This window comes from Scomber japonicus, chromosome 20 (assembly GCF_027409825.1).
Source record: "Scomber japonicus isolate fScoJap1 chromosome 20, fScoJap1.pri, whole genome shotgun sequence".
NCBI classification, from domain to species: Eukaryota; Metazoa; Chordata; class Actinopteri; order Scombriformes; family Scombridae; genus Scomber; species Scomber japonicus.
The window spans coordinates 21,675,616-21,699,574 of NC_070597.1; the positions used below are offsets into that span (position 1 = coordinate 21,675,616).

At 41.2% G+C, this 23,959-nt stretch overlaps 1 protein-coding gene across 2 annotated transcripts; it reads left to right on the plus strand.

Annotated features, from left to right (window-relative positions):
• The first annotated feature begins 222 nt into the window (after window positions 1-222).
• On the plus strand, window positions 223-23,570 carry usp22 (ubiquitin specific peptidase 22). 2 transcript variants are annotated; one of them, XR_008323588.1, is made up of 14 exons: window positions 223-660; window positions 6,723-6,855; window positions 10,999-11,112; window positions 11,270-11,371; window positions 13,426-13,592; window positions 13,671-13,818; window positions 14,029-14,131; window positions 17,316-17,474; window positions 18,713-18,839; window positions 19,062-19,153; window positions 20,287-20,349; window positions 21,861-22,010; window positions 22,220-22,854; window positions 22,910-23,570. XR_008323588.1 is itself a non-coding variant. In XM_053341781.1 (13 exons), exons 1-13 carry the CDS (start codon window positions 541-543, stop codon window positions 22,260-22,262), a joined length of 1,521 nt encoding a protein of 506 aa, XP_053197756.1. In that variant the 5' UTR covers window positions 223-540; the 3' UTR covers window positions 22,263-23,570. The 2 variants fall into 2 exon arrangements, 1 of the variants encoding a protein (XP_053197756.1); XM_053341781.1 differs by having other exon boundaries at window positions 22,220-23,570.
• The last annotated feature ends 389 nt before the right edge of the window (window positions 23,571-23,959 follow it).

The window sequence follows — 23,959 nt, forward strand, 5'->3', positions numbered from 1 at the left end:
GGAGCCAATCAGCATCCTCGTACGGGCGGATGTGCTTCGCAGGAAAATTGAACCAATCATGACGCATCACCCCGATTCCTAGAGGCGGGACTTAACCGCTTCAAGAAAGTTGGCACACGTCAATCTTGCGAAGCACTCGCTCCTGATTGGCCGAGCGTTATGAATGAGGTGGGTCCTAACGACAGTCACCGTGTGTAAGCCACTGTTGAAATTCCAATGCTAACCAACTTTAGCCAGCTTGCTAACATGTAATTCAGCGAATGTGGTTGAACGGCACACACGGCGCTTTTCCTGGACTTAAATGCACCATATGACATTTCTATTCATACATAAGGCAACTGAAATAATTGTCTTAATGTTCGCTACTGCGTGTGTCTCCGTTACCGCCACCAGAACATGTCCAGTTAGCCAGAACGCAGAAATTGGTGGATAACGAACCTGGTGAGTTAGCCGAGCCGAGCCGAGCCAGTTCGTTTGGACTGGGTTTGAACAGGTTTCGTCGCCCAAGAAGGACAAGCAAAGCCGGATGCTGTGACTACCATGAGTCCCGCAGGCTGCCCCCATGTCAACAGCTTCAAAGTGGACAACTGGAAGCAGAACCTGAGGGTTATTTATCAGTGTTTCGTGTGGAGCGGTTCGGCGGAGACCAGAAAACGCAAGGTAACAAGTGACAGAGAAAGTGCGGTTAGTGCGTGTCTTTGTGTGTGTGCGTGTTCTTGTTTATGTGTGTGGGGGGGACAGTTCCCCGCCCTTCCAAAAACAACACAACATCCGACACGCTCAATGCCGAGCTACTGTTTGCTCCCTCAGTCTAATACTACCCACGCTTTCGAGGCTAGTGAAGGGGCTCCAAACTAGGCAAAAGCGGACACGCTGGCTCACTTTAAACAACACAAAGTAAAGCAAACTAGCAGCATTGAATCTCCTCTAAACAAACGGTAGCCTACTTCAAAGCAGAGGAGTCGCATAATAGATTAAAAAAGCTGATGTGCATCTGTTTGCATTGGCACCGCGCCTACAGAGGCTCGTCTTCCTCCCACACCAGCAGACCGCAGGCCAGCAGTACACCATTACACACAAGCTGGTATTTTATTCACGGGTTAAAATAAAATAAGCCAAGCAGATGTGAATCACTCCCCTCACCCTTTTTTTTAATGGGTGCTAATAAAGAAAGAAAAGCATCCTTGCATGACTTAAAGCAATATGATTCAATCAACCTCTATTACATTGGTGCAGCTTGTTATGTTCATGTGTCCTTAAGAGAGTAGGGAAACTGTGTTTTTAATGAGTCATGTTTAGTGTGCAGGTCCACATGTTCTTGCATCTGCAGTGCACTCCTGCCTGGTGTGTTGGTGCTCTGGGACAACCCTGTGTCATCTGCGTGGGATCAGAAGCAGTAGGGAGCTGACCGGTGTAAATATTTGCAGGTTCTCTTCCCTCTTCCTCCCTCCCACAGCAGCCCGCAGACGAGGCTTGGCAGGAGCAGGAGGAAGGGCTCGCATCGCTCCCACTGCGTACCCCCCCCCCCTTCCCTGTGGCACTACAAAATTGTATTGATCTCACCTCAAGTTGTTCAGTCAGAACCTTTTCTATTATGAATTCCACACGCTTGTATTTGTTCAGTGAGACATATGCTTTCAACATGTTTTGTGAGTTTAGTGAGGGTGTTTTACATCAGTTGCACATGTCATGCATCCATTTTCTAGTCAAATCTTTGCACCAGCATGTGCTTCAGTTTATAAGGGTGTGCAACTGGCCTCTAGGGTGAACAGGCAATCCCCATCTTAAATGAAAACGAGTGCCATGTATCCCACAACACCTCAAGAGAAAATAATAGTGCATCTGTCCAAAAAGCCAGTAAGACAAACCTTACAGTTAAATAATTTAACCATTTTTCAAGCTTCAGTGCCTGAAAGTTTTTTTTTTTTTTTTTTTTTTTTTGGTCTCAAGGACATTTCAGGCGATTCTCCCCTCCATCACTCTCAGGCTACATTGTTTAGTGTCAGCCTGAGATGGACATAATCAACACTCAGTTATTGACCTTCTGATGCAGAGTGAATATTAAGCACTTGTTCATCTTGAGGATTTGAAGGCTTTGCTCTTTTATCTTCAGTGTCCATCACAGGAGTGTTTTGTGGCACGTCTGGGTGACGGCTGCTTTTTGAATGTGATCGATTCACCACCAAACAAATGACTTTTTACTTTAATTTTGCTTTGAAGAACTCTGATTGGATGAGAATTTGTTTGACTGGCTGACAAGATGTTTCAATTTTACATCATAACATTAAATTGTGGCACAGGATTATCTGTAAATGTCCATTTAATAATGATACTAGTGGGTGAAAGCCACCACAAAATAAGATCTAGACTTGTTAAATCAGAATATCAGTCACAGTCACCTCCCAGAGCTCAACTGCAGATTCAGCACTACTTTTCTTGTAAGTCCTGTTAAGGCTGTTCTGTCACTGCTGCTGCCTCCACTCAGCACAGCGACACAAAATGGAATCCTTGTGATTGAGGTCCAGTTGGTTATCAAATCGGCACTGATGGCAAAAAAACAGAAGCTTGGTAAAACACTACTGGCATTACCAGCTGTTGCACTAAATACATAAGGCTCACAGCTCTGCAGCTAATTAGCTGTGTTCCTGTATATGTAATTAATTCACATATGTAACTCCAGTCATCAAAATCACATTTATTTTTAACTATGGTGGAGAAGATCAAATATTTGAGGCACAAAAATTGGTATAACATTTTAATTCTTCATATCAGCCTTAAAAAAATAATGAGAGCCATTGAAATATACATAGTTATGTATAATTTGGTGTGCTTGTAATTAGACAATACAAAAGCCCAGATGTGCTTCTGTAGTCTACATCACTGTTAGGATGTGATGTATCTTACTGCTTCTGCTGATGATTACTTGGCAGGTGGGGAAGCTTGCCAGGTTTTAATTCAGGTACTCAAATGTAGTGTTGTTGTATTTGGACGGTAGGTATCGCATCCAACTCATCATGGAAAACATGGCAACAAATAGACCAAAGGCCATTATTTTTGAATCGGGAATGTACCGTTTCTGGTATAATACTCCTGGTTTTGGAGGGAATAGTCCTTTAATTCACCTTTTCTCGACACCTACTCTTGAATTTCATTTGGACACGGTGCCTTTCTCTTCAATCGACGAGGCAGATGGTGTTGCGTTTGGCTCACAATGTGATAATGTCCTCACTTTACACTCCTAACCAGGATCTTTTCTTTCCGGCCCATTACCCGCTCCGGCTCTTCTCACATAACTTCCTGCCGGCTGGCTCATCATCACCGACACCGCAACGCCTGCAGAAATATGACATGGACGGAGCTCTGGGTGTTTTCTGGGTGTTGGAAGGAGCACGAGGCCTCTCAGTTAGTAAATGGCTCACGTGATAAAGGAGTCATGTTCATATCTACCTTTTATATACAAATGTTGTTTTCTTGTATCTGGACAGATTTTCATTGGTTTAATCCCAGTTTTTACATTCATCTATTGAAAGAACACTCCAGCTCTCTCTACTTATGCAGCTAAACTGGACTTGGTGCCGCGGTCGAGGATGCGAGGATGTTGTTCGACAGACAGGCAAACACGATTCCTGCATGAATACAATGCTCTCTGGGAGCAGAAGAAATACACACAAGTGTAACACTGACAGTCAGAAGAATGAGCAAGGAGAGATTGTTGCATATTGATGCCTTTTCATTATTCATGTGCTGTCTAAGCATGGAGGAGTGTGTGTGTGACTGGAATAAGAATCGGTGTGTTTTTTGGTTTTAATTTTTTATCAATATTTTTATCTGTGTCAATTTTAGAGTCAGCTTACATTAAAAATAATCAGTGACAGAGTTAGATTGTTTATTCTAGACACATTTTTATTCAGTAGATGTGTAATAAAATGGATCAAAGACTTTCAGCCAAATGATGGAGGTGACTTGTTTTCCTAAAAGGTTGAACTAGTCCTTTTTGAATGCAGCTGTTTTGAACATTAGTTTGATACCATTGTAGATTAGATATAACCAACATCATCAATCTTTCTAAAGATCGTAACAACGATATATTCATATTAGAGCCAGACCGATATATTGGTCAGGTGATATTATTGACTGATATTGGCACACATCACAGATTTATCGTATATATCGTTTTATATGTTGATATATTTTTAAATGATGTATGCAGCAGTTTATGTATATTTGTTCCCTTTTCTTAATTCAACTTCATTAATAATGATGCATTTTATTTGTAGACGCCTTTCAAAGTAGTCAAAGACACGTTACTTGAATAGTTAACAGAGAGGGGAAGAACACGTAAATAACTTATCATACAACAATGTAATTATCATCATGTCTGTATATCAACTTATTATATGATACATGGATATGACTTTGATCATTCTTTTACCTCAATAAAGCCATACTTCACATTAGCAGCTAAGAGGCTATTCATGTTAACATTGGCTAACCAAAGTAGTGTCCTCCATTCCTCACTGTGTACGTCCTGGTGGAGACTGCAGAAGGGAACGGTGCCACTTACATGGAATTAAAGGTAAATAACTGTCCCGGCCCATAATGGCAGTGTAGCGCCCACTCTCAAATCCCATCTCCCACCACCACCTTTCATTATTATGCCATTATGTTATATAGTGGTATAAAATGATCTTCAAGTGACAATTATATTGTTTATCGCGATTATTTCTGAGACAATATAAAAAGTAGTTATTGTGACAGGTCTAGTATTTATTTATAATGATTAAATTCCCAAAAGCTAATATATCGTTAAACTCTGAAAAATCATGCGTCCATTACATATATTTGTTACCAATGTTTGATAACCCTAATATATATAATATAACAGCCAGTAGAGGAGGAGTGGTGTTGACACTGCACCACAGTGTTCAGTCTGTTTCCCACTGCAGTCCACTATCACACTGACCACATATCTATCCATTCTTCTTCCCCTATCTTAACTATTACAGTCTGCATATGTATGCTATCTCCCCTGCTCTCTCCTCTCTCTTTCTTCTCACCTCCTCACATTCACGCTCACACATCTCAGCTTCTCATCTGCATGCTTTTGAACCGCTGCGCTCCACCCTCCACCCTCCATCCACATTCACGCCTATCTTCACACAGCCGCGTTTCCCACTACATGTATAGGAAGCACAATGAATCATTAATGACCATGCATAGCAATTTAGATTTACACATTAATTACATGAATCTTAGATGGTTGCCATGGGTTACGTTAGCCATTACAGCAGCAGGAAGAATCACAGGGGAACATTGAACATATTTAAGAGACAAAATGCCACGCAGGCCTGAATACTCTGAGGATTTTAAACCTCATTCAATCTGTGTTAAAGTCTTATAATATAGTCACACACTTACACACACACACACACACACACACACACACACTCATTAAAATATCCCTGTTAGATTGCTTTACTTACACTTAATTAGATAAAGGAATTATAACGTAAATAGCAGTACCATGTCAGATTGTCAGAGATGTCAGAACAAATTTTTACATATCATTACATAAGTTTAAGTGGATTCCAATAATGTTTCAAAGTGCATTTCCTCATCTTGTCTTCTGCTTAAAAGTAATGTTGTGTAAGACTGAAAGAAAGAATAATTAAAGCTGCATTCATTGGTTGAAAATTATCACACACATTATCACCTTAAAGTTGTTAGGCTGCTGTTCACACGTTCTCCATATTTTCACACCCCGGCACACATTGCGCAACATTAGCATTCATTTAGAGTCATGTGTCTCCTCACCTGACAAATGTAAATCTAATATTCACTTTCTTTATCAGCTCTGTTTTGCTCTCTACTAACTTGTGAGGGAAATAAGAAGCTCTTTAGCTGCTAAATGCGCCACTGTGTTCACCAGCTAGTCGCTAACTTTCGTTTGGTTTTGAGTAGTACGTGGTGGGTTTACCAAAACTTTTTAGCCGTTGCTGGAAATGAGGTTGATGAAGGTGGTGAGACTCAGCCAAAACAGGTACAGCTGCACCCTGGAAAAACCAAAACCGTGAGCTAAAGAGGCTAAAAGGTTCTGAAAAGCTGACGGGGACCCCTTCACATTACATTAACAAATAATTAGTCATTTTATCCATAAAAGTATTGATAAGTATAACTTTGATGCCTGATCGTGTATCCCAGTTTTCTTTTTTTTTAATTAAGATTTTTAAGCTGCTAGTTAGGGTTAGGCAACATATCGTGATAACAGACAAGATATCGTGATATCATCATATGGCATAAGTGTTGTTTTTTCCTGGTTGTAAAGGCTGCATTACAGTAAAGTAATGTCATTTTCTGTTCCAATATTTGTCTTTACCCTCTTGATTTATCAAAAATCTCAGTGTAAATATTTTTTGAAAGCACCAGTAGTTGTCCCTACAATAGTATTGCGATATTGACATTGAGGTGTTTGTTAAAAAACACTGATATGATGTGATATTTGATTTTGTCCATTTAACCGAGCACTAATAGTTGATATAATAATAATAATAATTGAGTGATGCTTGGAAACATCAGTGTGCATTATTTGTCATTGTGTGTCTGCTTGTTTACAGTACAAAAAGGGAACAATTGCGATAATTATTTTCTCTGTCTGCATCTCTGTGTCCTTTCCTCTAATCCCATCCCCCCCACCCCCCACCTTCATCTCCACCCTTCTCCAGGCCAAGTCATGCATCTGCCACATGTGCGGGGCCCACCTCAACAGACTCCACTCCTGCCTCTACTGCGTCTTCTTCGCCTGCTTTGCCAAAAAACACATCCACGAACACGCCAAGAGCAAAAGGCATAACCTAGGTATGACACACACACACACACACACACACACACACACGTACAGTCATTCACAGACAGTCCACAGATGCAGCTGGAGCATGTGCTTCAACGGTTCTGTTATGCACATAATGTAACAACAGGCATCCAAACCCGCTATTACACCCCTTCATTTAAGTGAATTGATACCTCCTCCTAACCACAAACACACACAAACGGCAGCGTATACATCACTCACACAAACACACACACACACACACCACCGCCCATACTGCTGCCTCTCTCAAAACAAAGGATGCTAAAAAGGCCTAATTATACAGATGAGTGGCTAATGAAGATGTAGCCTGGTGTGATTGCATAAAGCACTGACAGTACATAAACGCCCCTGTGTGTGTGTGTGTGTGTGTGTGTGTGTGTGTGTGTGATAATATTTACATTTTCAACACTTTTTCACCGACTTTTGTGTTTTTGTGGCGCATTTAATCAAGCAAAATAATCAGGAGAGACAGAGTGAGCCGATTACGCAACATTGTGCAACATAATTGCAACACAGTCTAAAAGGGCTGGCCACAAGGGGGATTTGAACATCACCTGTGTATCGGGTCTCATGGAACCCATGGGGGGGAATATATGCATTAGTGAACTTACTAATGAATAGATACTGAGGTCCGTCTCTGCACATTTACACAAACTAACAATCTATTTTATTGGGTTTGTTCCTCCAAAACCCTTCAAAACATTCAATGGTGTTTTATGAAGCGGAACAGAACAATGAGGTTTGTCTCCGCCTTGTTTTTGACAGGATTATTATTCCAGGTCGAAGGAGGAGATGTAAAACATTGCACATCAGTGATTAATCTGCAGCGGATTGGTTGATTCTATTTTCAGAAATGGCGTGCAACACACTGGCGCTGTTTCTCACCACGGCGCTCACACTGAGGTCACTTTATTGGCGCGTGTCCACAGCGAGAAATCGTAAAGTTGCATTTGCAATTCGCTGGCTTTAACATTTGCATCCGACAGACACAGACACAATCTGGACGGCTCGAGATTTGAACAAAGATACAGGAGTCTGCCGAGCACCAGGCACAGTTGGCTATTTTCCCATCTGTCCCTGCTACTCCCACAGGGGCACACAGCTTGTAATGATCAGAACGCTGCTTAGAAATGACTGATTTATTACAGATACAATCGCTGAATGTTAACAGAACTCGCCCAGTACAACAACCACTGAACAGGTTGTAGCATGAGGGGGAAAATGGATTCACCAGTAAATTATGTCCACTGGAATGTGTAGGAGGAGTGGTCATCAGTATCAGGATTTACATGAAGACTTTTACAATCATCATTCATCATCATTATATATGTATGCAGAACCCATAAAAGAGAGACTGTTTCTAAATGACCTCAAGCATATCTGTCGCATTTGAAATATGTCAGCAACCCTTGAATGGATTACCATGAAATTCTGTCCAGATATTTATGGTACCCAGAAGATGGATCCTGAGGACTATGGTGATCACCTGTCTATTCCTCTAGCGTCTCCTACAGGTTAAAGATTGAATTTATCTAGAAAAATATCTTAACATCTACTTGACAGATCAGCACCAATTATTGTACAGACAGTCGTGGTTCCCTGATGATGTATCTTACTGATCTTGTGAACCCTGACCTTCCTTGACATTTGTGGTTTTAAGTCAAATGTATTGACAAATATTGGATGGATTGTCATGAAAATTTGGTAGAGGCATGCCCCCCTCAGGATGAATTATCTTGCCTTTTTATCTATCTCCATTATCAGGGCAACATTTTTAATGTGCCCAATACTTTGGTTCATCACAAAATACCTGCAAAAAATAAAAAATCCCTATTAGCCTTAGCTGCACTTTGTGTTTTGTGCTAATAAGAATATGCTAGCATTCTAACATTTTTTAATGAGCACTGAACCAACTTCTGCCTGTGGACATGTTGCTACACTGTTTTTATCAACTGGTGTTTACTATCAAAGGCTGACCTGGCTGTTACTGATTTTTCTGACTTCTTGAACTGGAACCCTTCAAACTCTGATGTGACATCACTCCCCATCTGCCAACTTCCGAACTAAACGAAACGCATCATTAGTTTCGATCTGATACGTTTCCCTCCCCATCTCGGAGCAAGCTGTTGTATTATAATTTGTAACTTTTTGTAAATACAGTATATCGAACCGGTCATCTTTTGTGGACTATTGACACACAACCAGAGACGACCAGTGCCCATGACCTCACTTGAAAGGAACCATTGTTGGAGGAGAAGCTCGTTCTCCATGTTTTAAATTATATTTTAAAACATGGTATTTTAGAACTGTACTGCACCATGTCAGCGATCAGACAGGGCTGTCAGGTTTGCGAATTGGCTAATAGTCAACAGTTCTTGGTAACTACACACAATTTCATACCCCCCACCCCTCCCCCATACTGACCTCTAGTTGCCATCTTGCATTAGGGCCTTTTAAGGTATCAAGCACCGAAATCCAGGACCGAAATAAATCAATACTAAGTAGTATCAAAACATCTCCTATCAAACGATACCTGCAATCTATCCATTTTGCACCCAGAGCTAGAAAATATGACTATTTGTATGGACTTGCTTGTCTGTGATGGTGAATTTGAGTTAGTATGCTTAGTAGTTCAGCAGCTAAGATGACACTTAAACACTCACTCACTTGGTAACGGTATCACTTTAAGGGTACTTGGTACTGGTATCGTCACTTTTTAAATGATGCTAAGCCCTAACTTACATTGATCAGACCTCATATTGATCATGTGTGCAGATCTTAGGAGACACTGTACAAGAAAGAGAGACATCATAGGTGGTATTATCTCCAGCACAAGGCGTCATCCACCGTCTCCACACCTAGTAGCTTTCTGTTGTTTTTTAAAATCTCCACGTAATAGAATCGGGCTGTTTTTTAAGCTGCAGGTTAAATACGTTCTACACTGCACCAAAATACTGGGGGTTGTCTGTTAACAAAGGCCTCATTCGGCAGATGTCGAGAATCCGCCTGCTTTTATTGTCAACCGAGTGTCTTTCTTTCACTCAACGTTATCGCTCAACTCAGGAAGACCCCCCTCCGGTGTGTGTGTGTGTGTGTGTGTGTGTGCGTGTGTTTCCCCACAGAGTGTAATTGTGAGTTTAATTAGGTTAGCTGCTGAATTAAATGCTGCAAAAAAATAGAGTGAGAAACCGCCTAATACAGAGGGAGAGGGAAGAGAGAAAAAAAAGGGAAAGATTTCGGCAGCAGACTGTTGAGGAGGTAATTAAGTCGTCTTTAACAAACCCTGTGGAATTAGCCTCCATTAAACCCGGCCCCTCCTCCTCCTCTCCTTCCTGCTTCTCCTCCTCTTTTCTTTTTCCTTTTTTCTGCTGTTGCATCTCTTTCATCTAACCGTTTTTCTGCATTTTGACTCTCAGCTATTTGGCGAATGCTGTTTGCAACCACACATCTCTCCTTCTCTACCCCCACCCCCTCCCCACACCTCTTGTTCCCATGGTTACCTGATGACCCTCTCTATATTCAGAATTGTAAAAGGATTTCATCTAATTGAAGTCTTCCTTTTTTTTAATTTCTCTTTTTCTTCTCCTAACAAAGAAGTACTTGAGTTTACTTCCCTCCCTTCTCTTCTTTCCTGTTTCCTCCTTAGTCCTCTGCTTGCTTTTATCCCCTTCATACCTGCAGAGGACGACGATGTTAGCCAGGGTAAGCCAACAGGCGAGTTGTCATGGCAATGTAAAACAGGTAGCCACAGGGCACGGAGCAGGTGAAGAGAGAATGTAGAGAGGGAACGGAAGGATGGCTTTGGTCTACGAGTGTGTTCTTCCTGTCCTCTCTTTTACCTTTTTCCACTTCTCGCCTCTCTCGGGGCGCCTCTCCATCGTTCCTAGATGGTGTTAACAGATAGCAGATATGTCAGCAGATAAGCTTCCGCTACCTGGCGATTGCGACACCATGGCAACGTGGCCCGAATACAATAAAAGACTGTCAGATGAAGCAGTTAGCAGTTTGCACAAACCCCCTTCATTACCCTGTGACAACTCTAAACTGAGCATCCCTGCATTTGAATGAAACGGCTCCCTCATGCATTCTCTTTGTTTGCTTCTCCCTCTTCTCCTTGTTTGTCACTCCAGCTATTGACCTGCTGTACGGGGGAATTTACTGCTTCATGTGCCAAGACTACATTTACGACAAAGACATGGAACAGATTGCCAAAGAGGAACAAAGGAAAGCCTGGAAAATGCAAGGTATGACAGTGTTACACCAACATCCACTCTGCTGTTTTGTCCAGGTTCTATCAAGACGACCTCAGATGTTATTATCTAGATTATATCCAAAACATAAAGACAAGCACATGATGCCATCCTTTTTAAATGTGTGTGTCAATGTCTGGGTGTGTTCCAGGCATAGGGGAGAAGTACTCGACATGGGAGCCCACCAAGAGGGAGCTGGAGCTGCTCCGCCACAACCCCAAGAGGAGGAGAATCACCTCCAACTGTACAATTGGTTAGTCTTTCTCTCTCCCAACGTACACACTATTACTGGAAAGTAAAAATATTAGGTTGCTGTGCTACACCTGGTTCAGGATTTCTAAATATATTGAAGTATATTCTGAGCTTTTGAGATACAACGTTGTATGTATGTTGTATCATGACAGAGGCAGAAATGATAAGACACACACATCTGGAACAAAAGAACAAGTGCCTGACCAAAAAACAAAATCTGTGAAAGGCAGAAGAAAGTCCACATACTGTATCTCCCACTGCAGGTATAGTTTTCATGGGATATCAACTTTCTTCTGCCTTTCACAGTAGCAGAAATAAGAAATAACCTGGAAATGGTAAATGTATTTAAATTAAAATGTGAAGCATTTATTATGAATTTGAAACTGGCACTAGAAATGATCTAACTGTCAGTCAAACTTCAGCAGCAGGTCTCACCAAACTCCACAGTCTCTTCAGTATTCTTAAGCAGTTCAGCATGTGTTTAGTGAGATTGGGTTGAGTTGTCAGGTTTGTAGCACAGAGTGATCTCAGCATTGAGCATTTAGCGATACGGTAAGCCCTGAGGGGAAAACTTGAGTATCAGTCAGTCACCACCTGCACTCCTTAAGGTCAACTTTATCTCACAGTTCTGAGTGAGGTTGAAACACTGTTATGTGGCTTGACAGTTAGTTTGGTAACATAAAATCAGAGCAGGCAGGTGGAGGCGAGAGCTGTTGTGAGTGATGACTTTAGAATGCAAGCATATGTTTATTACCTGGAGGCAGCGGTGCAGAGCTGCTATGTATCAGGCTTGGAAAAGAGGTGCTACAAAATAAATATTTATCCATTTTTCCCAGCGCCAGCGCTACTAACACACACATACAGTATCCTACCATCTACTCGTATATCTAAACAGTCTTGGCCAGTGGCACCTTTACTTTCAGGGAGAGAAGAAAGATTGTGCATTGCAAAAAATAGACTATAGTTGAACTACAACCTCTATTCCCTTTATTTTTCATTGGTAGCATAACACTAGCTGCAGAAGCAACTAGTTAAGATGCTATAAATGCTCATTATTTCAACTTTTCTTCCCATCTGCACAACAGCAGGCTAATCACTGTTAGATCATTATTCATGTAGTGGTACATGGTACATCTCACAGTGCTGTGTTTGTAGGAAGTGATGAGAACAGTCCTCAGTGTAAGCTGAGATTTTTGGGCGCTGAAACAATTAATCAAGTAGTCAAATGACAGATAATTAGCTGTCAAACTATATTAATAGCTGTATAAGTCATTTTTGTCATTTATTAAGCAAAAATGCAAAATAATCATTATTTAAAAGCTTAAAAAATGGAGGATTTGCTGGTTTTGATCATGAAAAGAAGCATCAGAGAGTTAATACTTCATATCAAAATAATCCCATAGTAGCAAATAAAAGAGGGCTTATTGGTTTGTCTTGAGAGTAAAAAAGCCAAAATATTTGAGTTAACAGTGAATATTAGAGTGAAGCGGTGCTGGGTTCTGACAGTGAGTGGGAGTGAGAAGAGCTGGCGTACGTTTAACAGTTTGTAGCAGCCCACAGGGAGCTGCTCTAGCACCATTAACATCCCTGGCACCGTCTCAGGTGAGGGCAAAATATAACCCTCGCTGCTCATCTGTGAGCACACTTTCTACTTTCTTCTACGTTTTCCCCTGCCTCCTCCTCCTCTTCTTCCTCTCACTATATCTGTCTGTGTGTGGTTTAGTCTGCTGTAATCTGACAAGGGTTTCCCTGTGTGTAGTCCATCGTTGCCTCAGGGCCATCATAGTATTACCCAACGTGTGTGTGTGTGTGCGTGCATGCGTGCTTGTGTGTGTGTGTCATCTACCGTTAACAGCACTGCAGCTTGGATGCCACACTGCAGCAGCCAAGAAAACTGATCTGACTCTTGAGCTCTCCCTCCCTCCCTCCTCCACTCATTCCTTCTCTTTATCGCTTATGTTTTGCCCACTTCCTCTTAATTAATTTCTTTCTTTCTTTCTTTCTTTCTTTCTTTATTTCTATTCTTCACTTTTGTATCTATCTCTTCACTCTTAGGCCTGCGTGGTCTGATAAACCTGGGCAACACATGTTTCATGAACTGCATCGTCCAGGCGCTGACGCACACCCCGCTGCTGCGCGACTTCTTCCTGTCCGACCGGCACAAATGCGAGATGCAGAGCAACTCCTGCCTGGTGTGCGAGATGTCTCAACTCTTCCAGGAGGTAAGGGGTCGTTCTAATAGGTTGAAAAAGAAGGATCTGAGGTGTGTTTTCTCTCACACGCATTCCTTTTTTTCCCAGTTCTACTCAGGCCATCGCTCGCCACACATCCCGTTCCGCCTCCTCCACCTGGTGTGGACTCACGCCCGTCACCTGGCCGGCTACGAACAGCAAGACGCTCACGAGTTCCTCATCGCAGCTCTGGACGTCCTGCACAGACACTGCAAAGGTCAGACATGCTCACAATATGACGAATAAACAGAAAACATGAACAGAACTCCCAAAAAATCCACAAGAAAGAGGAAGAAACAACGACAGATTGCAGAGGCAGAGAGAAAGATAAATACAGTTTATAAGCAGTTACTCAGCATTACTTACGACTTGGTGGTGGGTGTGTGCGTGTGTGTGTGTGTTTTTGTGTTTGTTTACATCCTCTCAGATGACAACGGGAAGAAAGCCAACAACCCGAACCACTGTAACTGCATCATCGACCAAATCTTCACAGGGGGCCTGCAGTCTGACGTCACCTGTCAAGTCTGCCAGTAAGTGCATGCGTGTGTGTGTGTGTGTGTGTGTGTGTGTGTGTGTGTATGCGTCGACCAAACCGCAGTTCAACAATGACGCACTTCACTTGTCTCTCGTCGTCCTGCATCAGAACTCTTTGATTCCCTGCCCTGAGGTGACCTTCCTGCTCCCCTCCCTCCTCTATCGTTCACATATTGCTCCATCAATCACACACACACACAAACACACACACACACACACACGCCACTGCAGCAACAGGAAAACCCCTTCATGGTACAGCCTTTTAAAGTTGATCTCTAGTTCCACCTGCTGGTCAAAAAGAGTATTTCAGCCACAGTAACACCCAGGGAAATTATATATTACAGCTATACTATTTATCCAACTGGTCGCAGATGTAACAAATGCACACAACATATACAGGTAAGTGTTGTCAAATGTAATAATAATATACATTTCCAATTCAATTTTATTCATTTATTTATTATTTTACAGCACAATCATAGTCAAGTTTCAGTGATGAACACAGACCACAACTCCCCAACTTCTGTTCATTAATTGCGACAAAATAATCACATATGCTCATTAATATTCATTATAGTAACTGTTTCAAGTTTTTGTAGAATAAAGGTGAAGCTATATTTCTTTTCATCTGTGCATCTGTGCTGTTTATTTTTCCTTTCAAAACATCACAACATGTGTGACCTTGGTAAAGTGTGCAGAATGCATAATCAATCCTCCTACCACTACTCTAGCACAAATGACGCGTAAACTGTGAATCCAGCCTGATGCCTGCTTGAGAAATGTTCTGCACATGTTTAGTGAATCTAGACCTATGAATTTACAGTAACTGACACCAAGTCTTTCTTTTTTTCCCCAAAAAAATTATGACTCAGTACACTTTTAGGTGAACTAGGTATTACATGATGTCCAGATCTTCAGTTTCCCATGAGAAAACGGTGTCTAAAGAAACCCAGAGATCACAAAATCCAGTGATCCAGTGATTTACACCAACCAAAAGAAGCACTGTGCCTGTGAAATAAGTATAAAACTATCAATTAATTATCAAAAGAATTTCTAAGCATGCTGCGAAATTATTCTTTGTTGTCTTTGTAGTTGAGGACCCATACTCACACAGCTACTAAAGAAAGCTTGATAACAGATGCAGAGATGCATGAATTCAGGTTCTTGATGCTTTTGTGTTTGTGTACATCAGAGAAAAACCCTTTCCTGCATCAGGGGTTTCCCACAAGGCTTTCATTCATTTATAATTGATTCACTATATAATATAATTGAAGTGATATGTGAGGGCAACATGGTGCCATCTCATCTTCTGATGCTGATCAAAGGGGGGGGGGGGGAATAGAAGGTTTAAAGGGTTTTCTGGAAAGCCCGAAGCCACTTAGACCATATTAGTCACCTTTTCTTTCTTTCTTTTTTTTTGGACAGTTTGGACTCATTTCAGGTCACATGGCCAACTGCTCCAAAGTCAAAGAAAATGAATGCTCTAAAGCAGACTGGTGCTTTACTCTGTGATGGAGGTCCTACTGTCTCCATTGCTAACAAACCATTGCCTTTGCATACAGGAAGCCTGCTGTGTTCCTGATTCTACATCATTTCAACAAACATCGTTTTGCAGGTTCTTCCTTGTCAGCAGTCAGAGCTACTAAAACAGGAATTTTGTCTCCTGAGCAGGCATGTTCTAATCTCGATCCTGACATGGGGAACTTCATGGAAAAGTCATAACCTGTCTTCAAGATCGCTCCCTCATTCACCATTCCTTATATAAAACATTCAGATGTTTACTCTGTAATCAGCAGTAAATTCACATTTTACATGCTTACAAATCATTTTAATGGCGCGTCATCAGTGACAGGTGGAGTTGCACAACCATAATTTTCTTGATCTATAAAATCTGGCGCAGTGCATTGTGGGATTGTTGTAATAATGAGGTGTACATTCCTCAGACAGAGTAAAAAGTGAGTAAATTCGGACATAGCCATAACCTGGAGTTGTTTTTTTAAAGATTTTATGCAGCAGTATTTCAGTGTGTATTAATTACAGGCACAAGCAAGAATAGTATTAGAGTAAGAACAAACTGAAGCATGGGAACGTCAATAAAATTCCTTTGAGACCCATTGGTCTGACCTGTTCCACTACCTCAGAGACTGGACCACACAAGTCCTGGGCCTTGAGCAGGCGACACCAAGAAGCCCTTGTTCTGATGACCTGAAAGGCCTACTGGACTGTGGACTCAGCAACTCTATAATACGTGGTGGAGCCAAGTGTGTGTATTGCCTCAAAAGCAATAAAATGAGTTTGAATTCAGTTCCAAATTTGACAGGATGCCAGCATAACAAAGAAACGACTCATACACATGCCACAGCGTTTTGGCTTAAACAAGAATAAAGTTCAATAGAAAAGATGTGAACAGACAAGAAAAGCTGTTGGTCGAGCTGTTGGAATGATAAGAAGGGGCGTAGTTTGGCAGTATTTCTTAACTGAACAGTTTTAATCAGTTCAGGTCAGAGAGAAGCAGTACAGTAGCTCAGTGGTTCTGGTTGTTATGCTCTGTCAAGACATGCAGGTTAGGTGAATGGGAGAAAAATGTAATTACCTCTAGGTGTGAATGTGAATTAAAGGTGACTGTCTTTGTGTGTTAGCCTTGTGACACACTGGAAACCTGCCCAGATTGAGCTGGGACAGGTTTCAACCACCTGCAACCCTAAACAAGATAAGCAGTTAAGAGGAATGATGACCGGTCATGAAGGGAGTTCCTTACAAACGACGGTTGCCACCCAAATTTTTCTCAGGGCACAAAGACTATCAGACGATTATAATTTGTCTTATTTTATTATCTGCCAGCACTAACCTGCAGCATGCAGTAATCTTCATAGCCCAGATGAGCAAGCTTAGCTGCCAACTTTGGGAGCAAGCCGTGGTGCCAAAATGTAGTTGATGCCAGAATCTTCTCTGTCTCCCTCTTTTGTCTCCCTCTCACTTATATGTCTGTCTCTATAAAGGAAAACAACAAAGTGCAGTGTCTTACTGTGCCTCCTTTGAAGTGGGTAACAGACTGGAAGATGTACAAATCACAGCACACACACAGCAACTCCACAAATCTATAACAGACATCTACAGTGCAGCATGTTGACCTTCTCATACATACTCCTCATCCTGTCTGTCTTTCCGTCTCCCTCCTAGCGGTGTCTCAACGACCATAGACCCCTTCTGGGACATCAGCTTGGACCTTCCAGGCTCCTCCACCCCCTTCTGGCCCCTCAGCCCTGGAGGAGACGGTTCAGCACTTAACGGAGAGAGTCACACCACTGGAGCCACAACGCTCACAGACTGTCTGCGCAGGTAACTGACTAACAAATAACAGTTTGATTTGAAATGTGAGCCACATCAAAACCATCACTATATCCAGTATATTCAAGCCTCAAGGTATGGCAGATCTCCCTGTTATGACATTTTCATTCACTATAACTTTATTATAATTACTTTTTTATCCAAAACATAAAAGAGTAGACAAGAGAAAATAATTAAAAACAATTAAAACAAATGTCAGTCAGTTACGAAACATACCACCTTTGTCACCTAAGCAAAGCATTATTAAAATTACCCAGACTAGACAAGTCAATAATTTAGGGACCTTGAGCAGTCATAATAATGTTGTCTGATTTGGAGTCAACTGCAGGAAATATTTGGATATTCAGTTATTAATTTAAGTAAGGAATAATATATAAGACTCATGGGTGGCACCAGGTACTATGTGGATGTATAGTTTCATATCATCTGCATAAAAACTGGGGTTGGGTATCGTCTAAAGAATTATGATACCAGTACCAATCTAAGTACCCTTAAAGTGATACTGATACCAATTGAGTACTCAGTCAATCTCAGTCAATCAAATCAATCAATACCTATTACACATTTTGTGTGCTTGCTTTTATCCGGTGTAACGGTTGTGTCAAGCACTGATACCCAGCCGTATTATGTTTATACATGACATGCCCCAGAGGTAGCATGTTTATAATGAATAAAAAGAGGACCCAGAATAGACCCCTGGGGAACTCCACATTAAAGAAAAGCCTTCACTGGCCGTAAGTAAGAAGTCATTGATAACCTTCTCATAACAGTCTCAGTGCTGTGAAGAGAGGGAAAGGCAGATTTGTATTGTATTATCGTTGTTAATAAATTTGTTCTAAAAACTTGGATAAAGGTATGTACATAATACACTGTATGCTCCTGCCTTGTTGGTATCAAATCTACCAATCTATTATCTCTGCCATGCAGTCCTAATTATTCTTGTCAAAACAAATTCTTACATGCACTGACAATCTCAAACCAGTTCCCACAATCATCACACCAAAAACACACACACACACAAACACACACACTTATGCTTCCCTGGCACTAATTCCTGTTCTCCATGATTTCACTGGAGCAGAGACTTCAGGGAACAAGAACAGCAGCAGCATCATTAGAACACACACACACACACACACACACACACACACACACACACACACACACACACACACACACACACACACACAGTGAAATATGTGCACTAAATCTCACCCTCCCCTGTTTAGGTTCACCAGACCAGAGCACCTTGGCAGCAGCGCTAAGATCAAGTGCAGTGGTTGCCATAGTTACCAGGAGTCCACCAAGCAGCTGACCATGAAGAAGCTGCCCATCGTGGCCTGCTTTCACCTCAAAGTAAGACCTTCTTTGATGGTTTCATGACTAATTTAGGGAGTTTAATATAAAATATATAAAAAATAAAGCCTGTTTTTCTATGCTTCATGACAGTTATCGGCACAGGCACACATCTCAAACTGCTGTTTGTAAGATATTGAGCTGAATTCTAACACCTTGTGTGTGTGTGTGTGTGTGTTTGTGTGTTTGTGTGTGTGTGTGTGTGTGTGTGTGTGTTGTCAGAGGTTTGAGCATTCAGCCAAACTACGGAGGAAGATCACAACCTATGTCTCCTTCCCTTTGGAGCTGGACATGACCCCCTTCATGGCCTCCAGGTGAGCACAATGCGAATGAAGACTAGAAGCACTCAGCTAGAACAAGCAAAGAAAAGAAGACCAGGAATGTTGCATCAAAACCACAAAAACATGAAATGGAGACGTGTGTTCTGGGGACAAAACAATAAATTGGTAAAGCAAGGCAAGGCAGCTTTATTTATAAAGTGTATTTCATACCCAGGGGCAACTCAGTGTGCTTTACATAAAAACAAACATTTAACAGTAAGAATTGGAAACAAAAAATATAAAAACAGTTTGCAGCATAAAATAATGATTTGCTTTAAAATTAATAAAAGGACATACAGTGTTTTAAAGTGCTTTAAAAGAGCACATGAGAAGAGAAATGTTTTTAACCTGGATTTAAAAATGTTCATAGTTGGGGCTGATTTCAGTTCTGCTGGTAGTTTGTTCCAGTTGTGTGCAGCTAAAAGCTGCTTCACCATGTTTAGTTTGAACTCTGGGCTCAACTATCTGACCTGAGTCAGTAGATCTCAGATTTTTTGTGGGAGTCCCGTCAGAAGGCCGTTACAGTAGTCGAGTCTACTTGAGATGAAAGCCTGAATCAACTTCTGGATTCACTCTGGATATGTTCTTAAGCTGATAGAAGGCTGTTTTGGTGATTGATTTGATGTGACTGCTGAAAGTCAAATCTGAGTCTATCAGCGCACCAAGGTTTGGGACCCTTTACCTAGTTTTTAGAGAGAGTGACTCCAGATGTTTACTGATAGCAATGCTCGTCTCTTTTGTCCTGATTTAATTGAAGGAAATTTTGCTTCATCCAATTAGTTACTTGCTCTAAACAGTGACACAATGACTGTAGTGGACTGTAGTCACCTGGGGACAGTGCTACATGTATCTGCGTGTCATCTGCATAACTCTGATAGTCTATATTAGAGTTCTTTAGAATTTGACCCAAAGGCTGCATATATAGACTTGGTAACCATGTTTTAGCTGTATAGTCATGGAGGCATTTGTACTCGCAGGTTTAACAATATATAAAATAACTCAAAATGAAGGTGAGGAGAGAAAACCGCTTACATTACAATAAAGGCTCATTTTGTTTGGTTGAATTTTCTCATGTTTTCCCACCAGCACTGCTGTCATGACCACGTTTGTTGTGTTGTGTGTTTCAGTAAAGAGAGCAGGATGAACGGACAGTACCAGCAGACCGTGGACCCCTTCAACAATGACAACAAGTAAGGCTAAAGCTCCAGATATTACTATAGTAACCACTCCGATAAACCCTTACATTGATCTTCCTGTCGCTAAGTCATAAACAGGCCTGACAGATTGAATTCTGGGACTTCTGGGGATGAACCCAGATGTACTGCAGATTCAGTTTTCATTAACAAAACCTTTCAGCCTCCTCCTCCTCTTATTGATTCCTTTCAAAGCATTAAGTGCATTCCTCTCTGCCCAATTTTCATCCTTTCACTGCAGAGACTCCGCTAACATCTCATGTTTCATGCATGAGATTTATTCTAATCAAATGCTGATTTGGAGTTTGTAAATTGCCAGCAAGTCAAATATCTAACTTGTTTGGCCATTAGCTCCGTTTCAAGTTGCATTTATTGCGAGCGTCTCTGCATAATAATCAACCTCTCCTTCATCGTTACTGTAGTTTTTTTTCAGTGTCACACAGGTGAACCTACATTCATTTTTTTAGCTTTAGTTTTTCCCCCAAGTGTATCAGTTAGTTGTAGGCAGTAGTTGCTCGTAATTAAACTCGTCATTAAAAGAACTATACTGAGTTAAGATTGAGACTTCAAATATTTAACAGGGAACTGGGGGTAGCTGGAGTCTGGAAATCTCAGCAGGTTTTGACCCTTCTGTTTTTTGTCTCTTAGAATAGTTGTGTCGAAAAGTAGAACTATGGGGGAATAGATCTCTATGTTGGGAATACACTTGAGAGAATGGCCTGTGTTATGTCTATTTGTTGTTTAAAATGTCATATGAACAGGTAACTCCAGTATTTGGAAGATATTGAAACAGACATTTGAGCTGAGATTTAGCTATGTTGTGTGTATATATAGATAGTACCATTACCACATCAGTGTACACCTGTCAGGGCACCATTTTAAAAGGGTCTCAGCTGGCACATGTGCTGAATACGCTGCTCAATTCATGCAACGAAGGCGGTGTGTACACATACCAATCCATGCTTTGTTCAAGATGATGCCTCCTGCTGCCGCCAGATGTTTCCCCTCCATTTAACAGACATGCTTCTCCATCTCTGCTCTTCATCTTGTCGAATTGTGCCCCTGGCTGTAGGAAAAGGGAGTACAGCCAGTGCCTACAGTGGCAATTGGTATAATTTTCCATGGACTTTGCAAGTCTGAGTGGACTGATAACCTGGATGAAATGATCCCAATAACCTGGTGGACAATGTTTACTGGACAAAATTGGTTAATATTGTGTTGTATCTGGGCATTATGTCATGGGTCACCAGGTTTTTAGGGCTTTTTTGTTCCTTCAATTAGGGAAGCTGCTAAATGTTTCTTTTGTTAGTTGATTTCTTTGGTTCCATAATGAAGTCATTATCGGATAGTTGTTTTTTTTGCTGTAAAATATGTAATACATTTATGTGATGGTTCTAGTTGTCTCTCATAGGTCCCTTTTACTTCATGGAGGTACTACTAAATTATTGGAGCACCCTTTCAAACCGCAACCTCCTATTTTCTCCTCTCATCCTGTCCCTCTCTCTCAGGTACAGCCTGTTTGCTGTAGTCAACCACCAGGGGACACTAGAGAGCGGCCATTACACCACCTTCATCCGGCAGCACAAGGACCAGTGGTTCAAATGTGATGATGCCATCATCACAAAGGCCAGCATCAAGGACGTCCTGGACAGTGAAGGGTGAGTAGGGTCTCAATCACTGAGAGACCACCTCATGCTTCAGACAATACTGTCTGAATTTGAGTTTTTGTTGAGAAAAACAGATTTAGTGATTTTTAAATTTCTGATTCAGGAGTACACTTCAAAATAAATGCACACGGAGAAATAAAATGACAATGACTTATTATTATTGCTGCAATCTAACCCTGTGGTGCTTTTATCCCCCTCAGGTACCTTTTGTTCTACCACAAACAGTTCCTGGAGTACGAATAGTCCCCCTCCCCCCGCCCCATTTCCACCACTTCCTCTTCCCTCCCCATCAGCACATCTGCAGGAGGAGATGAGGGGATGATGCAAGGATTATGTGCATGGAAATAGAAAAAAAAATGCAACAAAGTGATGGGAGAGATGCAAGAAAGCAGAACTCATAAGTCTCACCTCTCATATTAATATAATTCCACACAATAAACTGTCCGCTGTGCAGGAGAGCGCTAAAAACAAATGCAAGAACCTTCAAGATGACATTTAGAAATGAGATTTGTGGAAGCCCTGAAGGAATAATACTTGCAAAATCTTTTCACTGGATTTACAGAAGAAAGCATCTTTTTTTTTTTTTTTTTGGAAACCTTAGTTTATCTGGGGACAGTTTACTTGATCACACATATGCTGTTCTTCACCGACGGCCTGCTTCGTGCTCACACAGCTGCAAATACCACAAGGGGTTTAAAAAATAAAAAATGCAGAGCGGCGGCCTCTCGCTGGCTCCAGAAGTGAATATTCAAATTCAACTTTCTCTGGGACACCAGCACACTCGTCCAGCACATCCACACACGCCCCAAAATGACCAAATATGACAAGGATGGAAGTCGTCTTATGCTTCTTTTTTGTTTTTTGTTTTTTTTTGCACCGAACGCAAAGAGTGAGGAAGAAAAAAAAAAAAAAGAAATCGCAAGACAAATGATGTTATGAGCATGTATAGACTAGAGACAGTTTATTTTATTCACTATTCGTGAGTTTGTGAGTTGAAAACTTTAAAGTACATGTTTTCTTTAGTTCAAAGGATCGCCGATCTGTTATTTTCTGCCTCTATCGCTGCTTCCAACAGTCACAGGGAGGGGATAAAAATGACACAGTGAATATTATATTTTTATACATACTGTAATTAAAAGGTTTGTTTACGGTTTTTGCATTCTCCCTGAACTCTCACGTTGTCTGTCCATGTTAAATTGTGCTGTCAATCATGTTTTTGTTTGGGGGTTTTATTTGTATAAGAAAGCTGAATAGTACTGGTTATTTTCATGAGAATGCTGCTATGGTGGCTTAATTTTTAGTTTTTTAAATTTTCTTTGGCATGTTTCTTTTTAATCAGTTTTCAGACAGTACAGAGGCATATTCTCCATGTTTAAGATATGTTGCTGTTGCTGTTTCAGGTAAATGGCAAAAAAAAGAGAAGAAAAAAGGAGGCGTTATTCTCAATAGAGAGTGTGTATAATGGGTCAGAAGCTCGATCCTGCAGTGTTAACCTTCGGCCGCATGTTGCTCTAATTCGGTGTGTTTGTGTATGTGTGTGTGTGTGTGTGTGTGTGTGTGTGTGTGTGTGCACATGTGCACCTGAAAGGGGAACGTTACAAAAAAAAGCTCTGTGTAGGTGTGTTTGTATAAAAATGTGTGTAAAGACATTTTTGAAGATATAAAAACAAAGTGCGTATGTGTTGCTGTGTGTATGCACGTGTGTCGTGCGCGTGCGTATGTTCCGTATTATGTTCATGTACTGAATCAGTACTTGCATTCAGCATGCCGTCTGAGCTGGGTATCACAGTTTGATAGGATTTTCTTTTTTTGTTTTGTTTGATTTCCACATGTTGATGATGTATGTAAAAGTATATATGTACAGTTTGTATGTAAGAGACGAACCTCAAAAGTTGATTTGTTCTTCTGTATCGCTGGATCTGGCCAAAAGGGTGGGTGGG

Excerpts from the sequence above, each read along its gene's own strand:
- usp22 (XM_053341781.1), top strand. The coding sequence starts at position 541 with ATGAGTCCCGCAGGCTGCCCCCATGTCAACAGCTTCAAAGTGGACAAC. Across the intron at positions 6,856-10,998 it reads GAGCAAAAGGCATAACCTAG|CTATTGACCTGCTGTACGGG; the intron begins GTATGACACACA and ends TTGTCACTCCAG. Across the intron at positions 14,132-17,315 it reads GTCACCTGTCAAGTCTGCCA|CGGTGTCTCAACGACCATAG; the intron begins GTAAGTGCATGC and ends TCTCCCTCCTAG.